The sequence below is a fragment of the Ambystoma mexicanum genome, chromosome 5q, assembly GCF_040938575.1.
Source record: "Ambystoma mexicanum isolate Mex_15411 chromosome 5q, UKY_AmexF1_1, whole genome shotgun sequence".
Lineage (NCBI taxonomy): Eukaryota > Metazoa > Chordata > Amphibia > Caudata > Ambystomatidae > Ambystoma > Ambystoma mexicanum.
Window position 1 is genome coordinate 1077119855 of NC_090933.1, and position 21640 is coordinate 1077141494.

Below are 21640 nucleotides of genomic sequence, written 5' to 3' on the forward strand. Positions count from 1 at the left end.
CCATAGTCATCCTTTCACTTTAGTATCATACCTGTTATGTGCCTTTGTACCTCTTCAGTAAAACCCATTTCAACTATTTAGCTCATTTACTAAGTTGTGAAAACTAAGAAATTGCAATTCTACCACGTGTGATTTTCTGCTGCACTGTTTTCCTTCCCAAAAATGACTTGCTCACCTGTATTCATGTTGAATATCTTGCCTTGTAGGTTGTAAGCGTTCTTGCTTCTTTAGCCTAGCTACACACATTCCTGTCTTATTCATTCAACCGCACATGTAAAATAACTATTAATTGAATTCCGAGTAGTGCTATTTTGCTCATTTTTAAGGGTTTTCAATCTGATTTTGGCCTCCCATTCAGGAGGGGGGATATGGGAAAGGGGGGCGGGGGTTGGTGCAGAGGTAGGTCGGATTTTCACTCTGATTTTTGCCTATGATACTTGACGGCTTGCTACTCTCTCCACCCACACAAAACTTGGTTAACCAGGGTTTGGGTAAGTGTTGCAGGGGGAGTGCCTAACCATTGTGTCATTTAAAAGTACTCCCAAAAAGTAATCTTGCTTTCATTCACCTTTGCATTGATGTGTCTGAAGTTATAAAGTTAAATTAAGGGTATCCTATCATTTTGCTGTGCAATTATCACCACACTGTTGATTGCTGCCCTACATGGACTGTTATTTGAATTTAAAAATAAATATTTCATTATTACACACCGGCCTGGTTCATGGTCCATTGCAACACAGGGTATAAGTCAAGGAGGGGTATGAGACGGGTTGGCTGCCTTTTCAAACAGAATCTGAATTTAATAAACTTAAACGCATATTTATTGTGCGCCACATTCCTGGACAGTAGAAAGAGTCCTGGTCTGTAGTGTGTCGTGTCTTTAAATCCGTGACATACTAAAATAAAACAAACTGGAGCAAAGCCAAGATTATAACTGAAAAAGATTCACATTAAGCAGCTTAATAAATTGGAAATTAGAGGAAATCGACATGCAGCATTAATACCAGCTGGACAATCTTTCAAAACAGCAGAAGAACCAGTTTATGATCCCAACAAGGTGGCGCAGATCAAAAATACTTTGGAACAGAACTAATGAGTTTAAGGCAGTGATGGCAGTAGTTTGGAGCCGCTCAACGACTTTCTTTTAACTATCGATACCTTTCCATCAGTGCATACATGTAGTCTGAGGCAGAAGGCAGTCATTTAGGCCATGAGAAGAACATGTGAAATATGCCTTGGCTCAGAGTTCTCCTAAAGGAGCTAAAATCATCTTGGGCTGCTACCGGTTAGCAATTAAATGCCAGCTAGGGGACATTTTGAGAAACAATCATTAGAAAACAGTTCAACTTCAAAAGCAAAGTTGCCAAGTCCAGTTCATCAAAACACCCAAAGAGTGAACTATGCTTACGTTGCCCAATAGCTACTCCGTTAGCTAACAATTACCATGCTACAGTACATTTAGATGGCCACAGGCAAGAAGTACACATTTGTCTGCAAACGCTACACCTCTAAAACTGGGTTTAAAGAGGCAGAGCTCTCCTCACAAAGGAATCTGTGTAAGCGTTCTAGATAGGCAGATCACAGGACAGTACATATCCTTTGTTTCGTAAATGGTATTTTCCCAGAACAGCCGTAGGAAAAGCTTGGCTTCTTTAATAACAGCAAAGACCTTAGAACTGCACCAAGTGGAATTCTAAGGCCTGTTGGGCCACATGCCAAGAAAAGCGAGTGCTACGGTTTGGCAAACTGTTCTTCCACCTACCTTGCACGTCAGGTTTATGTCCATTTACAGTAACTCGCGAGTTGGTATTTTCACTATTTGATACTTCAGTGTCTTTGTTTAAGTCCAAACTCACAGCATCACTAACATTCTGACTGCCAGCGACAGTCTCAACAACTGGTTCTTTGACTTCAACCCTGGACTGTTCAGATCCATTGCATGTTGGGTCCTGAACAGCAGTGGCACCTTCAGTGTCCATTGAGGAGTCCAAATGCACTTCTAGTTCACTTTGATCCACACTAGAGTACTGATTGTCATGGGCACAATCACTCTCGTCCTCATCCTCTTCAATTGAAATTAAACTGTCGTTTTTACTTGTGGTAGAGGTTCTCTTTTTCTTCGAAATGCATCCTGAGCTCCACTTGCTTTTTCTGCGAGGTTTCCGCCTTTTTGATGGAGCTATTAAAAAAAAAAAAGAAAAAATACCAATTAAATAAACAAAAAATGGCAACAAAAACCCTTACAGGGTCTTCATAGAGGGATATTTTTAGATTAAACCTCTGTTGCAAGATTTTTCAGAACCGCTACTGGTGGACCTGCAAAGATTCACCACAAAAGTATATCAAATCTTACTTAGTATCGAGGGTGAGCAGTAAGGCTTAGATTAAGGAGATCAAGTATTTTGTGCAAAGTACAGTTAACATATCCAGGTTTTTGTTCAATTATACACTGCTATGTGACAGTAAATAACATTAAATAATAATTATCTTTACCAAAATTAAGTCTGGCTGTATAAAAAGCTATTAATGCTTTTGGGGTAGTGGGCACAGGGCAAGGGTGAAGGAAGGGTGCCAGAGTAGGAAGGAAGGTAACTTCAGAAAAGTGAAATATCAGAAAGTAGTTTACTACGATGAAACCACATAGAACGCCTGTCGAGCAATACGTTGTCCAGACAGGTATAAAAACCCATTAACAAATGCCTTAAATGAAAGCATTTAAAGGTTAGTATAACAATATACACAAACACAATCACATTTAAGAGTCACAAATGGGACATAACCACACTTTAAACCTTTATTGCATTACGGTTTCTGTTAGGTAGTTTTACTAAAGTCCACCTGTGCTAGGACTAGAAGACTCGCACTTTGGGCACAGGGTTCCAACTACACAATTATTTTGTTAGCAATGGCCGAGCAGCAAGGCTCGTCTTAGGCGGGAGAAAGGCAGTAGGTGAGTACAAAGACCTTTGAGCAGACAGTGAAGGAAATACTTCCACACTGTAGTTCTATAAAAAAAATATGCCTATATATGGGATACATTAGTCACCGTAATCGTATTTCTGATGCTTGCATTTGCTTAGATTCACATGCTGTGCATAGGCCGACATCTAGTGGAAGCTGCGGAGTATTAGTTTGTTTTTCGAAACTTGAAAATGGGAATCAACACAGGGCGTGCCAGTAATACTATCCCTAGTGTGACATCCACTGTACCCATGATCCCTCACGCGTCTAGGACCCTCAGATTGTATTTTTTCTGACATGAGGTAGCATGAGGAGTAGCGCGAGTACAGATAATCCAAGCAGATAGATAGATAAGGTAAGACTACAAGCATCCATGCGCCTTCTCTCAGAGGGGAGGAAGGGTGGGTCGCATGTGAATCTAAGCAGATACAAGCATCAGAAATACGATTACGGTGAGTAATGTATCCCTTCTGAGGCTTGTGGAATCTGCTTAGATCACATGCTGTGCATAGAGCGAGCAGTACCTGAAGGAGGTGGGATGTGAGAAGGGTCATGAGCAAATAAATGTCTTAGAACCGCTTGTCCCACTTGTGTATCTGTCTTGGAATGGGTGTCAATGCAGTAGTGCTAAGTAAAAGTGTGAATAGAGCTCCAAGTAGCTGCTTTGCAAATGGTGTCAAGGGGTACATTTGCAATGAAAGCCAGAGTGGCCCCAATGCCTCTTGTAGAATGGGCTCTCGGCGTGAAAGGCAGAGTTTTTTCAGAAAGGGAGTAATACAGCTGGGTACTGTTAATAATCCACTTGGAGATGGCACCTTTAGAGACGCTATCCCCCTCTCTGCCTGTAGCTACGGAGACAAACAGCTGGTCTGTTTTCCTTAGCGGTCTGGTCTTCTTTACATAGTAGAGGACCGCCCTACGAACATCTAAGGTGTGTAGTTTCACCTCAGCCGAGCTTTGTGGATCTTGGAAGAAAGCCGGAAGCTCGATGGACTGGTTCATGTGGAATTTGGAAATATTAGGTGAGAACCTAGGGTGTGTGCATAAAACCAGTTTATCTTTATGGACAGTAAAGAAGGGATCTTGCACTGACAGAGCCTGAATTTCACTGACCCTTCTTATAGGTGTAATTGCTACTAAGAAGGCCGTCTTATAAGTCAGGTGTTTGAGACTGCTTTTATGCATGGGCTCGAATGGGGGGGCTCATGAGTTTAGATAGCACCACGTTAAGGTCCCATCCGGGTGGTGGGTTTGAAATAGGAGGGTGAAGTCTCTTTACTCCTTCCATGAAGGCTTTAACTACTGGTACTTTCCACCACGGCACCTTGTTATGGGAAGTGGTTTATGCCGACAGAGCTGCCAGGTATACCTTCAGATTAAAAACTAGTCCTGCATGCAGCAGGTGGAGCATGTATAAAACTAGTCCTGCATGCAGCAGGTGGAGCATGTTGATTTGTTTATTCTGGCACCAGATAACACATCTCTTCCATTTGTCAAAGTAGCAGTGCCTTGTGTTTGGCTTCCTAGATTCTTTTAGGATGTCCATACACCTCTGTGGTAAATTGAGATGTCCGAACTCTATGACCTCAGGAGCCATGCTGCCAGGTTCATTGAGTTGGGTTGAGGATGCACTGTTTGACCTTGGTGCTGGGACAGTAGGTTGTACCAGGCCGGAAGTTTGATGGGTTCGCACACCACTAATCTGCGTAAGTGTGGGAACCACGGTTGTCTCGCCCACATGGGAGCAACCAGGACGAGCGTCATCTATTCTCTGTTCATCTTGTGGACCACCTTCCTGATGAGGAGTTGGTGGAAAAGCATACGCAAACATTCCTGACCAGTTCATCCACAGGGCGTTCCCCAGGGAGTCTGGTTGGGGCACCCTGGATGCAAATCCTGGGCATGGTCCGTTTTCGCTTGTGGCGAATAGGTCTATAGTGGGGAAACCCCACTGAGAGAAGATATCTTCTACGACTTCTCTGTGTAGACACCATTCGTATTCCTCTGGGAGGGGGTCTCTGCTCAGAGCATCCGCTAGAGAATTGAGATCCCCTAGAACATGTTGCGATGACAGGAAGATGTTCCGTCTGAGTGCCCATATCCACATTTTCTGGGCAAGCTTGAACAGATTTAGCGAACGAGTCCCTCCTTGCTTGTTCAGGTAAAACATGGCTGTAGTGCTGTCCGTCCGGATTTGCACTGACAGATTTAGCAGGTAGGGCTCGAACGCTTGAAGCGCTCTGAATACTGCCAGAAGCTCTAGCAGGTTGATGTGATTCTTGGCCACTGAGTGAGACCAGAGAGCCTGAGCTGTGTGGTGGAGATGGTGAGCTCCCCACCCTGTCAGGCATGCATCGGTTGTGACTACCGCCTGTATCTCGGGATCGATAAAGGGTTTCCCCTTGGGCAGATTTTCTCTTGTCCACCAGTGAAGGCTTTGTACAAGTGTTGGCGAAACGACCACTAGATCGTCCCACTGACCACTTGCCCGAGACCAGTTTCGCCAACCATTCCTGCATGGGACGCAGGCGCGCGTGGGGGACCAGGTAAATAAATACATGACGCCACCATGCCCAGCAAACGCATTGCTTTGCGTACCGTTATCTGGCGACCGGACTAATATTGCGGAATTTTTGCAGCAGTATATTCCAAATTCTTTCCTCGGAAGGAAAGGTCAACCCCTCTTGAGTGTCTAGGATAGCTCCTAGGAACTGTGTGGAGGTGCTTGGCACCAGACTTGACTTTCTCGTTTATTGAGAAGCCCAATTCGAAGAGGAGGTCGATTGTCCTTTGAATGTTTGTTCTGCAAATTACTGGGGTCCCCCCGTGATGAGCCAGTCGTCCAGTTAAGGGTACACCGGGATTGCCTCCCTGCGCAGGTGTGCTGCCGCCACCGCCAGTACCTTGGTGAATACCCTTGGAGCCGAAGCTATCCCGAAGGGCAGTACCTTGAAATGGTAGTGCCGACTGTCCACCTTGAAGCGCAAGTACTTTGTGCGCTGGGGACATGGAAATATGAAAATAGGCATCTTTCATGGCCAATGTTGCCATGTAATCCCCTTTTTTAGGAGGGGGATTACCTCCTGGAGAGTAGTCATACAAAACTTTTGGGGCTCGACATACTTGTTTGCAGCCCGTAAGTCCAATACTGGGCGCATTGTTAAAAAATAATTTGGCACAAGGAAGTAAGTTGAATAAATACCCTTGTTTACCTGGTGTCCCGGGATGAGTTCTATCACGTCCTTTGCTAGCAGATTGACGATCTCCTCGAGGAGGATCTTCTGGTGGTCCACCAAATGTATTTTTTGTCGTGGAGGATGGTTTCGGGGATGCTCTAACAGTTCTATGCAGTACCCTGCGGATACTGTGGACAGCACCCATCTGTCTGATGTGATCCCTTCCCAAGCTTGGGTGAAGTTAGAAATGCGTCCCCCTACTTGGATTGCGTGAAAAGGGACCCTGAACGGAGCGTCACTGTTTTGGTGGGGCTGCCTCTACCTTTACCACATCCTCTTATTACCCCTGCCGTAACCCTGGGTAGACTGTTGGTTATTATTGTTCCACGGTGTACCCTGCCGCTGGGAATAGTTCGATCCTCTGGGAATTTTGGCCGCGTGGGCGACGAAAATTGCCATTCCCTCTCTGATTAGTGGGTTTATTGGTTAGTTGGCCTAGGGATTTGAGTCTCATATACTCGTCCTTGGCATTTTTCAGCGCATCCTCGACCGCCTTTCCAAACAATAGATCCGGCTCCACCTGTTTATCGAACAATGATGCTTGGTTTTCAGCTTTGAATCCAGACTGCCGTAACCAAGCGTGTCTCTTGATAACAGTTCCTTCTGCTATCAATCTGCCGGCATTATCCGCGGCATCAAAGGTTGCTTTTAAAATGCAACCGGACACAGCTCTTCCCTCCGCCGAAACACGTGCCAACTGGCTCTTTAAGGGTTCTGGGGCAGAGTCTATGAGTGCCGCGACTTCTTCCCACTGATGGCAGTTGTAGCTGGCCAACAGGGTGGTGGAGTTCGCAATCCTTGCCTGGTAGGCTGAAGTGGAGGCTACTTTCCTGCCCAAACCATACAGTATCTTGCTCTCCTTGTCGGGAGGAGCTTCAGACGATGACAAGGGTGTTCCAGCCCTCTTACGGGTGTTTGTAACAACCAGGGAGTCCGGTTTCAGATGTCCCCTTCTCTACAGTGGGTCTGATTGGGCTGCCCTGAAAAGTTTCTCAATCTTGGGGTTCACTGCCCTGGTGAGGTTAGGATTTACAAGTGAAGGGTCTATTCTTCTCTGAATAGACTTAAGGATAGGGATGGCCTGAGCAACAGGCCTCCTTTCTCCCACTAACTCCTCGGCGAAGTCCCTCTCCTCTTGAGCACCCTGGGTGTCAATGTGGAAATGTTCTGCTGCTCGAGACAGAACTTCATTCAGGAGAGGTTGGTTGTCGACAGGGGAGTCGGTAACCGGGGGTTCCTTCTCTACCGGGGAATCTACTCTGTAGGTTTCAGGGTCCTCCTCCTCTTCTTCTTCTTGGTGCTCATCATCCCCATAGTAGCCCGTACCAGTTTGCTGTACCAGTTTGCTCTTCCAACATGCCCAAATCTGGATCCTCACAAAAGGATGTATCTCCTTGATACTGAGAGTAGGGCTGTACATAGAAGGGGTCCGAAGACAGTGTTGGTGTTTCAAACAGGGACTTTTTACTTGAAGGTATTGGATCCTTGAGGGTGCTGACCCGTCGGGAGTATAAGAGAGAAAGTGTTCAGGGTTTTTTGTGTAAAAATCTGCCAATGATGACATCCTTGACATGACAGTCTATGTCATCACTAGACCATTCTCTAGAACTGGGAATGACTCTTTCTGGAAGTTTCTCTGGCTTATCCTGACTAGACTTGCTGGTCTGAGCAGGGGTCTTTGTGATAGCAGAAGACTTGGACCTGTGTGTGTTTCTGAGGAGTGGAAAGAGGCTTAGGCTGCTTCCTTTGTTGTTTTTCCCCCTCTCCATGAGTGCAAGAGCGTTATCCCTGCCTTTTCGCCCCTTCAGAGCCTTTCAACGCCTGGCGTCGAGGTTCGGGGGTAGTGTCCCTATCCTTCGAACGTGGAGGTAGGGGCTCAGGAGCCCCCGTAACGCGGTCTGCGGGCGCCGACTCCTGGAGTGCGGTCTGGGGATGGAAGTCGCCTTCATCCGCCGACGATCGAACTTCCGTTACCTTGGGGAGCGAAGCACTCTTGGCAACAGTAGATGATTGCCTGGTGTCATGCAGCGATCTAGATCGAGAACAGTCAGATGACGCCGATTCGGACCGTTCTTTATGTGCCTCTTTCCAAGAACTCGACGTGCGCGTCGAGTCCCGGTTGGACTTCATGTGTTTTGTGGAAGTGCTGTGGGAAGCGCTTGTGTCGCCGGGGGTCTTCCCCATAGCCGCCCTGCCGGACGACCTTCCGAGGCCGGGGACTTGCGCTCGGCTGTCTTTCGATGCCATATTGCCCTCGCTGTCCAAAAGCACGGCGTCACTGCCTTCGCTGAAGGCGCCCTCCGCTACCATGCCTCCTGACACCTGGCGTGGTGGGCCCAACGCTTGATCGAACGGTCCTCAAGTGTTTTTGGTTTAAACCTACGACACGCTCTGCAGTTCGCCTCGGGGCGATCCCTCGGCAAGCAGAGATTGTACGTGGCGTGCCGGTCGACCCAAGGGTACTTGTGGTTGCACTTGGGGCAGAATTGGAAAGGGGTACCCTCCATACGCACCTTCTGGCAGTGGGCTGGTAAGTGTAGGAATATATATATACACAAATGTACCTATATAACAAAAGTGTGTAGAGTATGCCCACCCCCACTCTCCCTACTTGCAGGGCCAAGGCCAGAGGCCTTCCAAGGCCCGGGCCGAGGCCAGAGGCCTTCCGAGGCCCAAATCCGTCGTGCAGCCGTCGATGGTCGAATTCTTCTCCGCGCCGGCGTCGAGTGTGGCAGTTCGGGGACTCGACGTTGGGGTGGAGAAATGGGTAAATATAACAATATTTAGCAAAAGTATGGCTAAGGCTAGGGAACTCCGCGAAATGCTTCCGACCAGTATGGCGGGAAAAAACAATCTGAGGGTCCTAGTACAGTGGACGTCACACTAGGGATAGTATTACTGGCACGCCCTCTGTCGACACCCATTTTCGAAAAAACAAACTAATACTCTGCAGCTTCCACTAGATGTCGGCCTATGCACAGCATGTGATCTAAGCAGATTCCACAAGCCTCAGAAATATATATACACACTAGGCAAAGTTAAAGTCAAAACAACTTGGGCAAGTAAAAGCAGTTCAGATGACATGCATTACTTACCGTAATAGCATTTCTGATGAATGTATCTGCTTAGATTCACATGCTGTGCATATGGTCCAACATCCAGTGGTAACCGCAGAGTATTGCATCTTGTCGGGATAGGCGTGTCTGTAACACTATCCCCATCGTGACGTGTAGTGTACCCAAAATCCCTCATGCGCCAAGGTCCAACCGATTGTATTTTTTCTGCCATGAGGGAGCCCAAGGCTATTGTGAGTACATGAAGAGAGAGAGTAGTAAAATGTCTATGTTCCTTCCACCCAGAGTGGGGAAGTAGGGACGGCGGATGTGAATCTAAGCAGATAGAATCATCAGAAATGCTATTAAGGTAAGTAATGCATGTCTTCTGATGCCTGTTAATCTGCTTAGAATCACATTCTGTGCACAGACTAGCGAGCAGTACCCGGAGTTGGAGATGGGTTGTGAGAAGGAACAGTAGAGGAAAGATGTCTTAGTACTGCTTGTCTCATCTGAGAATCAGATTTAGAATGAGTGTCTAGGCAATAGTGTTTTGTAAAGGTGTGTACAGAACTCCAGGTTGCCGCTTTGTAAATGGACTAGGGGAACATTTGCAATGAATGCTATGGACGCCCCAGTGCCCCGAGTAGAATGTGCTCTAGGCTGAAGGGCAGTTCTCTCTTAGCAAGAGAGAAACATTGTGAGTGATGCATTTGACAATCCACCATGAGATAGCTGATTTAGAGACAGGATCCCCCCTCTCTACCAGCTGCCACTGAAACAAAAAATTGGTTTGTTTTCCTCTGTGGTTTCGTTCTTTCCAGGTAGAACATGACTTCCCTGCACACATCTAGTGTGTGTAGGCTTCTTTCGGCCATGCTAGTGGGATTCTGGAAAAAGGTAGGTAGTTCAATCGATTGGTTCACATGGAACATCGAGATAAATTTAGGCGTGAATCTGGGTAGAGTGCGCAGAACTACCTTATCCCTGTGGACTGTAACAAAGGGGTCTAGCACAGAAAGGGCCTATAGTTCGCTAACCCTTCTGATAGAAGTGATAGCCACTAGGAGGACCATTTTATAAGTCAGGTCTTTTAGACTTGCTTTATGCCTTGGCTCAAAGGGAGATCCCATGAGCCTGGTTAAAACCACATTTAGGTCCCATCCAGGAGCTGGGTGAGAAATGGGAGGATAAATCCTGTTAACCCCCCTCCATAAAGGCCTTGATCACTGGTATCTTCCACCACAACACCTTTTGTTGTGATGTGGTGTAGGCTGAGAGCGCAGCCAGATTAACCTTTAGGGAATTGAAGACCAACCCAGTGTCTAACAGATGGGTAAGGTACAGCACAATGTGTGTGGGTGAGCAATCGTTGGGGTTGACACCCTTGGAATTACACCAGATGACAAAACGTTTCCATTTGCTAGCATATGAATAACGTGTGTTAGGTTTTCTAGCTTCCCTGAGTATGTCCATGCACCTCCGAGGGAGATGTAGGTGTCCAAACTATGACCTCAGGAGCCAGGCTGCTAAATTCAGAGTTTGTGGGCAAGGGTGCAGGGTCTCTCCCCCTGCCCTGAGATGTTGTATGGGCAGGGTAGTTTTACTGGCGGGGAGAGGGACATTTCCATCAGATGAGCGAACCAGGGTCGGGGGAGCGTAGACAAATTTCCCCGACCATGTTATCCAGAGACCGTTCCCCTTTGAGCGGTTCTGGGGGTACCTGGAGGCGTAGTCTTGGCATTGGGCATTCTCCTGAGTCGCTAACAGGTCGATCTCTGGGAAGCCCCATTCTGCAAAGACGTTGGACACAATGTCTTCGTGCAAAAGCCATTCGTAAAATCTCTGCTGAGCATGTCTGCCAGAAGATTGAGTTCCCCTGGAACATGTTGGGACAACATACATCTCGTGTTTGAGAGCCCATATCCAAATGTTTTGGGACAGCTTGAATCGCCCTGGAGAGAGTGCCCCCCTGTTTGTCCAGGTAATACATGGCTGTAGTACTGTCCGTTACAATCAACACTGTCTTCCATTGTAATTGCGTCTGAAAAGCCTTTAGTGCCTTGAAACCGCTAATAGCTCCAGTAAATTTATATGATTGGATGCTATCTGAGGGGACCACACTCCATGTGCTGTCTGTTGAAGCAGGTGAGGCCCCCCCACCCCCCAGCCCGAGAGAGGCTTCCACTGCAGGGGTGGTTAAGGTCTTGCCCTTCAAGAGGTTTTCCCTGGACCACCACTGCAGAGAGGGAACGAGGGCTGGCAAGACAACTACCAGATCTTCTCATTGTCTGCTGGCCTTACACCACTGGCTGTTGAGCCACTCTTGCTTGGGACGCATGTGCAGCCGCGCATGGGTCACTAAGTATATGCATGACGCCATCATTCCTAGCAAACGCATGGCTTTGCGCACAGTCACCTCCAGACTGGCTACATACTGAGGGATCTAAACAAGCATGTTCTGAACCCTCTCGTTGGAGGGGAAGACGAAGCCGTCTTTCGTCCTGATCAGAGCTTCCAGAAATTGTCTCGTTTGACTGGGGACTAGACTGGATTTCTTCTCGTTGATAGAGAACCCTAGACTGAAGAGAAGGTCCACGGTTCTTTGGGTATTCAAAAAACATGTGTTGTACGAGTCCCCTGTTATGAGCCAGTCGTCGAGGTAAAGGCAAACCGGAACGGATAACCTGCGCAGGTGTGCTGCAGCTACTGCCAGGACCTTCGTAAACACCTGTGGCGCCGAGGCGATGCCAAAGGGGAGTACTTTGAATTGATAAGGACTGTCTTCCATCATGAACCTTAGATATTTTGTGCGCTGGCAACATTGAAATATGGAAGTATGCATCTTTCATGTCCAATGTTGCCATGTAATCCCCCTGTTTCAACAGTGGGATCACCTCCTGTAGCGTTACCATGCAAAACTTTTGAGCTTTTATGAACTTGTTCGCTGGGCGCAGGTCTAGAACAGGGCGCATGTTTAGGTCCTTTTTTGGGTACAAGGAAGTACACTGAATAAATACCCTTGTTTACCTGAAGAATAGGGACGGCTTCAATGGCGTCCTTTCCCAGCAGAGCTTCCACCTCTTGATTCAGGATCTCCAGATGGTCCGGTGAAAGGTGCCATGAGCGCGGTGGTCTGAATTGTGGCGGTCGGGCGAATTCCACTGGTCTGAAGTTATCCCCTCCCATGCCGGGAGGAAAGATGTTAATCGCTCCCCAACCGGGGTGACATGGTAGGGGACCTGAATCTGATGGTCATTTCTGACCAGAGGCCGCAGCTACCTCTGGCTTTGCCGCGTCGCTGACCCCTTTGAGGGTAGTAAGCAGTGTTTCACAATGCTTGTCTGGTATTGAAATTTACCGTGCCATAGTTGTTCTGGCTTGCACGGGACTGCCCTCGAAAGGACCGCCGAGAGTTACTTCCTCTCTGGGGGGATGGTCTTTGAGTGATTTGCTGCAGGGAGAGTTTCATGCTCTTTTTTGGCTGTTTCTAGGGCCTCATCAACTGCCTTTCCGAAGAGGTTAGCTTCTTCAATCTGCTGATTGATGAGCGAAGCCTGTGTTTCGGGCTTAAACCCTGAGATGCGCAGCCAAGCGTGTCTTTTGAGCAAGGTTCCTTGGGCCAGAGACCTGCCTGCTGTTACGGCCGTGTCCGGAGTGTTTTTTTTTATCACATTCTGGTTCACCTGCCTTCCTTCGGCCACTATAGAGAGAAGTTTGGACTTGACGGGTTCTGAGACCTCCTGGAGGCCTTCCTGGGGTAGGTTCCACTGAGTGTCAGCATAACTCACTAACAGCGTAGTATTATTTGCTATACGCGTGGTATATGCAGCAGCCGAGGTGACTCGCTTGCCCAATGCATACAGCCTCTTGGATTCCCTATCCGGAGGTGCTTCCCCCGTGGCAATGGGTACTCCTGCCCGTTTCCAGGTGGTAGTCACTGCCAGAGAATCAGGGGTAGCATGCCCTTTAATGTATAGTGGGTCTGAAGGAGCTGGTCGAAATAACTTTTCAACTCTTGGGTTCACTGCCCGATGTTTGCGCTGGTGACACAAGAGGGAGCCAACCTTCGCAATAGAATTAAGGAGGGGAATGACCTGGCTAGAGGGAGGTTTCTCCTTAAGAATATCCTCTACAAAGTCCTGTTCAGGCACAGCCTCTTGTGTAGAGATCTAAAAATGCTCAGCTGCCTTCTTTAACATGCTATTGAAGGACATCTGGTTGTCTACAGGTGAGGCCTGGTGAGCCAGGGTGGACCAAGGGGAATCCAGGCACAATACATCAGTGTCCTGATCTTGTTGGGGGAGCGTCCATGGGTCCGTCTGCACCTGCAGGGTTTCGTCCCAATTGTCCGTGGTTGCCGCCTGGTCCTCCTCATAATTTTGTAGAAAGCAAGTTTCTTCCCCTTCATTATAAATGTCTCTATAAATGTCCATCTGGACAATGTCTTCATGCTGGACGGGGACAGAAGGCTGATCTTGTAGATATGTTGATTGAAGATTAGGCTCTCCACGAGTTCTTTTCGGGGAAGGATGCGCAAAAAAACTAATAATTCTTTCCAGGCAGTCCATACACACTTCAAATTTCCCCTTGTCCATTTAGAGGACCAAGAAGGGCCTATGGGTGGAAAAACGTCATCTTCCGCCCTACGGCGCCAAAAATTGTCTCTTAGGGTGTTAGAAAGAGGCTCTTGACTGTCCTCATAGTAATTGTGAGAATCTGGATGCCATGGCATATCTGTGGCCTGTCCCATGCTTTTCGGCAGAACGGGAATAAGCCCAACTGCCGAAGTAATTCTCTCGACGCTTTCTTCGATAATCACTGAATCCGCGCGAGACAAAGGTTCCGAAGAACTAGCAGTAGATTTATTGCCTTCTGTGGCGTTAGAGGGCCTATCGGTGGTTTTTTCGACTTGAGGCGTAATCGTGATTTTTGGGCCTACTGCAGCCTTCGGGAGAGTCATAGCGTCAGATTTCCACGTTTCGACGTGTGCACCAGATTTAGGGGTAGCGCCCTCGTTTGATTTAAAATGCCTAGTCGCAAGACACTGCTGTGGATGCGGGGAAGGCTTTGGATTTGTATGATGTGAGGAATCCTGCCGTAATTTGACAGTCCTGTTAGCGCCTTCACCTTTTTTGACATACCCATCAAAAATAGGTGTAGGGTTTGTGTGCTTAGTAATATGCGATTGTACGCCCCTGTTGCCGGGTGTTGTCCCTGAAGCGAGACCAAAGTCAGGCCTTGAAGGGTCGGGGACGGGCACGACAGACCTTGAAGTGTTCGCCTCAAGGTCTATCACATCTGCAACGGATGCTTGGTCATCAGAAGTCCCCCCCCCCCGTCTCTTTCGGCGTGTGTGGCGGTGGGGGAAGGGGGCTCCACTCAAGACCTACCGTACGTGGCCCGGCGCACTTTAAGGGTCTTAGGCCGAAGGAGTTTACATGCTGCACACCGCTTCTCTTCGGGATCTAAGGGGAGACAGGCATTGCACGTACTGTGCTAGTCTTTCCAAGGATATCTGGCCCTACACTTAGGGCAGCACCCAAAAGGAGTCCTTTCCATAGCAAAAGGGGAAGATGACCAGACCTAAAGGGTAAAGAGGAAAGACATATCGAAAATATGGCCACCCCTACCCCACTCCCTAGTGTAAAGGTCGGTCAGAGGGCCTGACCATGTGGAAGTTGCGGCCGCCGGATCTTAGGTGCCGAAATCCATCGCCGTAGACAATTCCCCCGCCGTCTTCGAAGTTGTTCTTGCCAAAATGACTTAACGGGGAAACCGACAAGTCGGTTAAAGATAAACAATGTCTCTTATGTAAGAGCTCTGTTGTAGGGCGACCAGTTATCTGGGCGAAAAAAAAAAACAATCTGAGGGACCTCTGCACGTGAGGGATTTTGGGTACACTACACGTCACGATGGGGATAGTGTTACAGACACGCCTATGCCGACGTCACCTTTCGGTCCCCGAAAGACCAGATGAAATACTCTGGATGTCGGACTACATGCACAGCATGTGATTCTAAGCAGATTAACAAGCAGCAGAAATTTCTTTTACACAGGAAGCTAGAAAAAGGGGATACACTAAGTAACCCCTCCAGCACTCTATTGTAAGATAGTGTGTGCTGGGTCTAGAAAGTTACAAATGTAAGTAAAGTCAGTTTCAAATTACTGCTCTTCCCATAGAAGTTATTTAAACCTTGGGGAAATCTGAAAGACTTCCTGTGCCACTGCACTGAAGGTGCTGTGTGACAATGTAAAAGATGATGCCTATGGAGTTTGTCAGACTCCATAACCAAAAGAAACAGTTCCAAATCACATTAAAATACAGCAGAGAGTGGGGTAAAGGGTCTCACTCTCTCCAGGTTAAAAAAAATCAAGTCCTCAAAATCCAGCAAAGTTGCTGGGGGTCTCCAAGGTAGAGGGAATTAGCACATTCAATAGAATTCTCCCTAACACTCGTCACCCTAAACAGACCTTCCAGAGGAGTAGCCATTCTCCACAAACCTCACATCTCCATGTCACTCACCGAAACCCAGCCCTTCACGGCTAACTGAATCCCTTCTAGTAAACTCCCCCTGTTGCCCACTCTCTCACAGCTTCCTACTCATCTACAGTCCACCTGGCTACGACAGACATTTTGACAACAGTCTGCGACTCACTAGCTACAATTCTGGTTAACCACCCAGCACTCGCCCTACTTGGACACCACATCTGGTTTGACATGCCAAACAACTCGATTAACCACCCCTGGTCGACAGTCTTGAGGCACTCGACCTTGCTTGGCTTACCATAGGCCACACCCTTGATGCGATTTTCTGCTCCTCCGACCTTGTTTCAGTGTCCAGCCCCCAAACCCCTCATCTGGACAGACTACTCAGCCATACCTTTTACTGTCCACACTCCGGCCCCACCTCCCAAGGCCTGCTCGGTCTCACCACATGACCACAAATGCTGGAACAAGGTCAAGGTACTACCTGACCTGGCGGAAGCCCTGCTACGCAAACTCCCGGCACTCCCCGCCACAGAAACTCTTACCCGTCGAATCCTTTGACTCCTGGCTTAGCGGCTCTCACCTCTCTCCCTCACCCCCTCCCGTCGCCACCTGCAAAGGACCTACCTCCAAATGGTTCACCCCCACCTGAAGACTTTCAAAACCCACAATTGCTCCCTAGAGCGCAAATTTCTAGCACCCAAAACTCCTCATAGCAAGTAATTTTTCACCTACCACCACCATAACTAGAAATTTGAGATCCGAAAGGCCAAAAAAGCATACAATAAAAGAATCCTGAATTGCGGCACGACCAGCATAGAGCTCCACAGGATCATCACAGAATTCGTGAAGCCCTCCTGTACCACTGCCCCGACCGCGTACATGCAATCGCTCTGCAACTCCCCCCACCCTCCCGAACACTTGCACAGCACTGGACAGGACAGGGCGGCCACCCTTAATGCCAAACTATCCAACCTCACCCCCTGCCCAAAATCCGCTCCTTGATATTCCACCATCCCCGTCCCCTTAACGCCATCTTTCAACCTATCTCAAGCGAGGAGTTCCTCAAACTACTTTCCAGCAGCAGGCCTTCCGGATCTCCCCTCCCATATCCCCCGCCATGATCCTTGTCCTGCTGCTCTACTAAAAGAAATCTTCACCTCCACCTGTGCAGGAGAACGGGCGAGTTTCATACTCCACGACTCCCTCACCTCTGTTATCTTCTCTGAATCTTTCAAAGTAGCGCATGTCAAACCCCTCCTAAAGAAAGCCTGCCTTAACCTCCTCAAGCCAATCAATCACACGCCCATCTCCAACCCCCAATTCTTTTAAAAAACAAATTGAACGCTCTGCACACTCCGGGCAAAAATGTTGTTGAATCCAACAACCTAGACCCCGCTCAATCAGGCTTTCGGCCGCGCCACGGAACAAATCACACTGATCTCGATCTGGGATGATCTCAAAGTCCCTGCAGACCGAGGGATGCACAGCACTGTTTCTCCTTGATCTACAGTAGCCTTTGACACTATCAAACGCTCAATCCTCCTGGACTGACTCCACTCCCTATGAATCCGAGACTCAGCACTCAACTGGATTACCATTTTCCTAAACCGAAAACAAATCACTTTCCTCTCTCCACTGCTCGCCCTGTGAACACAGGAGAACTCCCCCCACTACCCCTCAAAGGCAACTGCTCCTCATCTCTCAAATTCAACCTCTACATGACCCTCTGCCAGGGATCATCCGCTCGCATAACCTCACCTGCTACAACTATGCTGACAACACCCAAATTATCCTGAGAATCCCCAAACAGAGCTCCGATTCATAGCAGCAGGTCTCAGAGGGATAGACCTATGGATGACAAGTAACCATCTCCTTCTGAACCCTGGAACAGAGATCATGATGTGCAGCAACAGTTCTACTACCACAACTACTCCCATGGCCCCCTTCTATCGGTATCGCCCCACCTCCACCACAGTCAAAAACCTTGGCTGGACTATGGACTCTGGCTGAACCCTGTCCCCCCAGATCAATAATGTATCCAAATCCTGTCTCTACCACATTAGGCTCCTGAGTCACATCTTCCCTTACTTCACCAACCCCAACAGAGTGGCCGCAATTATGTCCATTGTAATGTTCAGACTGGACTATACGAACTTCATCTACTTGGATGCTCGGGCCTACCAACTTAAACGCCAAAGAGTCCAAAACTCAGTCCCAGTGCAAGGAGGAGTCTGGCAGCTAAGGGATCAGATCTCACCTGCTCTCTGCACCCTTCACTGGCACCCTATTGGACGAAGGGCTACTTTCAAAATCCTATGCATCACCCACTGAGTAGTGCACATGTCCGGCCCAGCATATCTATAAGAAAAGATTATACACCCCCCCCCCCCCCCCCACAACATGAACCGAGAGGTCAGGCACAACCCTCCTGCTAGTAATTCCAGCCTTCAAGTCATCCAGGATTGGAGGGTCCGCCTACTCAACCTTGGCGCCAACACTGTGGAACTCACTGCTTCCACACAATCAAGACTACATGGCCTTCTGTAAATCACTGAAAACCTGGCCTTTTCCTTAAACCATGCAAGGGATCACCTAGGACCACTAAACCATCCTCCAATGGCCAAACATTTGGCTAGAACGGCATTATCACGAAAAATGTAGGAGCAGTTGAGTAACGGACACCAGCTCAAGAGATCCAGGTGTCCTGGGCTAGGCAGCTGCTTGCACCACTACAATGGCTTAGCAGCCCCCCCATGTGCCAAACAAGATGGCCATGCACCCCCCCCCAGTGCTCGAATCACAAATACTCACGACTCCAAACCTGAGACTTGACATCACCATAATCATATGCTGTCACCAGGCTTGCTCACTGCCACCCTGGGAATTAACACATAGAGCCACTACCGCAGAGCCTTAAGCACTTATGTTTCAAACATTACGATTGGGCCACATCATATACCGCCTTGTGATAGGTGACATGATCAAGTAAGGCTACCCTCGCCTACCAAGGAATAACGCAATGAACTCTCTCTTACAAGACGATATAGCAACTATACTTGGTTGGACTTGCTCTTATGTCCTGAGAATATGCACTACGGCCTCCACTCGATCAGCTCTCTAGCACTCCTGCTCTCGGAAGGGACAAAGTTGTTGCGGTATAATGCCACACCTGAAACCATAAACCTCTCAGAATTACCCAGCCACCCATTATAAATAATGACCGTGACCCGGAAAATGGCCCACTGGCACTTAGAAGAGCCTCCTAAACAAGGAAACAACCGTCAGAATATCTCCTAGAGCCACTACCATGAACACCACCATAACAGACATGGTCAGTTCATTGGGTTCTGAAAGTAACCAGGAATAGGGGCCTCTTACCATTAAGCACACTCGTACCAATATCCTCCCTCTCTCTTTCACACCAACTAATAGAACGCAGCTATACCCCTCGATCAATTCGGCCTAGCTGCACACATTTACACTACTCCCCGAACACGTCAACAGTCCTTTAGAACGCAGTTATACCCCACAAACAAAACCGGCCTAGCTGCACACAATCTCATACACAGGCTCCACAGCTGCCAGAATGCAGACTTGGAGGCCATCTACCTTGCTGTACACATTCCACTAATCTCACAACCACCGCACCCAGCATTAGAATGCAGCCACTCTCTGCGCAAACTGCACTGGCTGCACATATACTGAGTGCACCCAAGCTACCCTACTCTCTCCACTGACCTGGTCCCCAAGGGCGTTCAACCCAAAGCGCTTTGAGATCATACCAATGGTACATAAGGCGCTACACGCATGCACAATAACTTCAATGCATTGCATTCCATATGGAGCTATTGTGTTCAACTCTGGTACAGGTGGGTTTAGGAAGAAACTATACAGTAAAATATTGGTCCCTTCATATGAGATAAAATATTGCACTTGTGATACCCATTTTAGGTCCTTCAAGGGTACTTTAGAAATGTATAAAGAATCAAGACACAAAATTCACATATCTACATTATCAAGGGAGGAGCGGGGCTAGGGTCAGCCAAGATTCACTGCAAAGGTTGAGGTTCTTCAACATATAGTGTTGACATGCAGTTTAAAAACACCTACCACCAGCCGGTGTGCTGCATAGCACAGGTGTTGCAGAGGCCCTGATTCCGTTCATTTCAGATTCTGGTTTCTTACCCTCACCAGTGGCAGTGTGCTTTGGCTTTACATGATAATAGGATGGAGCATACTTTGAAGATGAGCCACCTTAAGGAAGTTGAAAGGAAATCTTAGTAATCATTTACCATTTATACAGAACACACCACAAATTAACCGGTTATCTTGACGCTTAACAGCTGGTGTTTGTTACTACCAAGTCAGCCCTGCAGGGATTCACATCTGGTCACAGTTGTCAGGTGAGAGCAACTAGATCAATCTTAACTGGTTTTAAAAAGACATTTACCGCTGTAACTAAAGTACAGGTAATCCAAAATCTCTCAATTTAACCATCTCATGTGACTAGATTTCAAAGGCTGCCACTTTTGGTCCTTTGTTTGGTTATAGCAACAACCTGTTTTCAGGGCAACAAAAGGCAAAGCATGGAGTGTCAAGTGCTTAAAAACAACAAAAAAAAAGTTAGAAAGAAAACTAGGTTAGAGAACAATTGTAATATAATGTTTAACACTGAAAACACAATTTTTCATCAATCATTTCTTATTCGTGCGCTTTTTCTCTGCCCCATTGTACCATATCTACCCTGTTTTTAGTCTAACATATTAAGTCACTTGAAATACGTTTAGGTTACATTTTTCTTCTTGCACCTGAAATATAAAATCTAAATAATGGACCACAAATGCACATCACAAATGTGAATACTTCATAAGATTTGACAGGAAAACTAGTAACAAAAACAAAGCTGCACCTATTGGATACAGAAACAGAAGTATGGAAGACTGTTTTATTCGCATGTACAATCAAATTTGTTGCTAGTGACATTTAAATGCACAACCTGAACCAGTATTTCTATATCCACCCTTCAAAATAATGCCCAATGTGTAAAGTTACTTAACCAGGAAACAAAAGTTTATAGCTGGTTCAACACCCTGGGTATCTTCATTAAATGTATATAAGTTATTGCTGTGCCCAAAGCGTCGGACACTTACAGTGGCACCCATTTTTTTTTAATGAAAGTTCTAATTAATTTGAACTCTTTACTGGTTAACATTTTGTAATACATACTGCTTTGCAGCCAATGATTAATGCAAGTGAAAGTATGATTATTTTACCTTAGTTTCTCTGCAGAACATGCATTAATATTAGAGAGTATTCCTGCAGCACTTATCTGCTGGTAACCCTGATCAGCGGCAGATTTAAGGTCAAGGGCCCTGTGGGCAAAAATGACAGGGCCCCACGTGGGCGAGTCATGGACGCGGAGCCTAGAGTGGGTGGAGTTGCACAATGATGAACTTTAAATTAATAAAGTATCCGTAGTTAAGTTGTGTTTTTTTTTGTTTTTTTTTAACAGTTTGTGTTTAGGGGTCCAACTATAGCTAGAGACAGCTGGGGCTCCACGCCAGGTTTTGCAGTCAATGGTGGTAATATTAAAAGATCAAGCCTGAAGCTAATGTTGGAAAAAGATGGGTTCAAGGCAATGGCAGATCCATTTTGTGCATGTCGCCTGTGTCCTTAACCCACACAAATGAAATATCATTAAACATCACAGATGTAATGGAAGGCGTGCGCCCAAGCTATAGGGTTGTTAAATAATAAAGTGTCCATTCATATATTGCACGCCTCAAAATGCTCTTGGTTTACATTTGAAAACCTGGCATCCACGATGGGGGAAATAAACGTATAATCACATTCTTTTGCTCGACCTGTGTCTATAATGCATATATATTGTCAGGTTA

At 47.2% G+C, this 21640-nt stretch overlaps 1 protein-coding gene across 1 annotated transcript in view; it reads right to left on the reverse strand.

Moving 5' to 3' along the window:
- Positions 1–21640, reverse strand: part of ATAD2 (ATPase family AAA domain containing 2) — a 750324-nt gene that overhangs the window by 95687 nt on the left and 632997 nt on the right. Inside the window, exons 24-25 of the mRNA XM_069621583.1 lie at positions 19854–19997; positions 1763–2179 (exon numbers count right to left, since the gene is read on the reverse strand). Coding sequence (XP_069477684.1) covers positions 1763–2179; positions 19854–19997 — 561 coding nt within the window. The remainder of the gene's footprint in view (positions 1–1762; positions 2180–19853; positions 19998–21640) is intronic.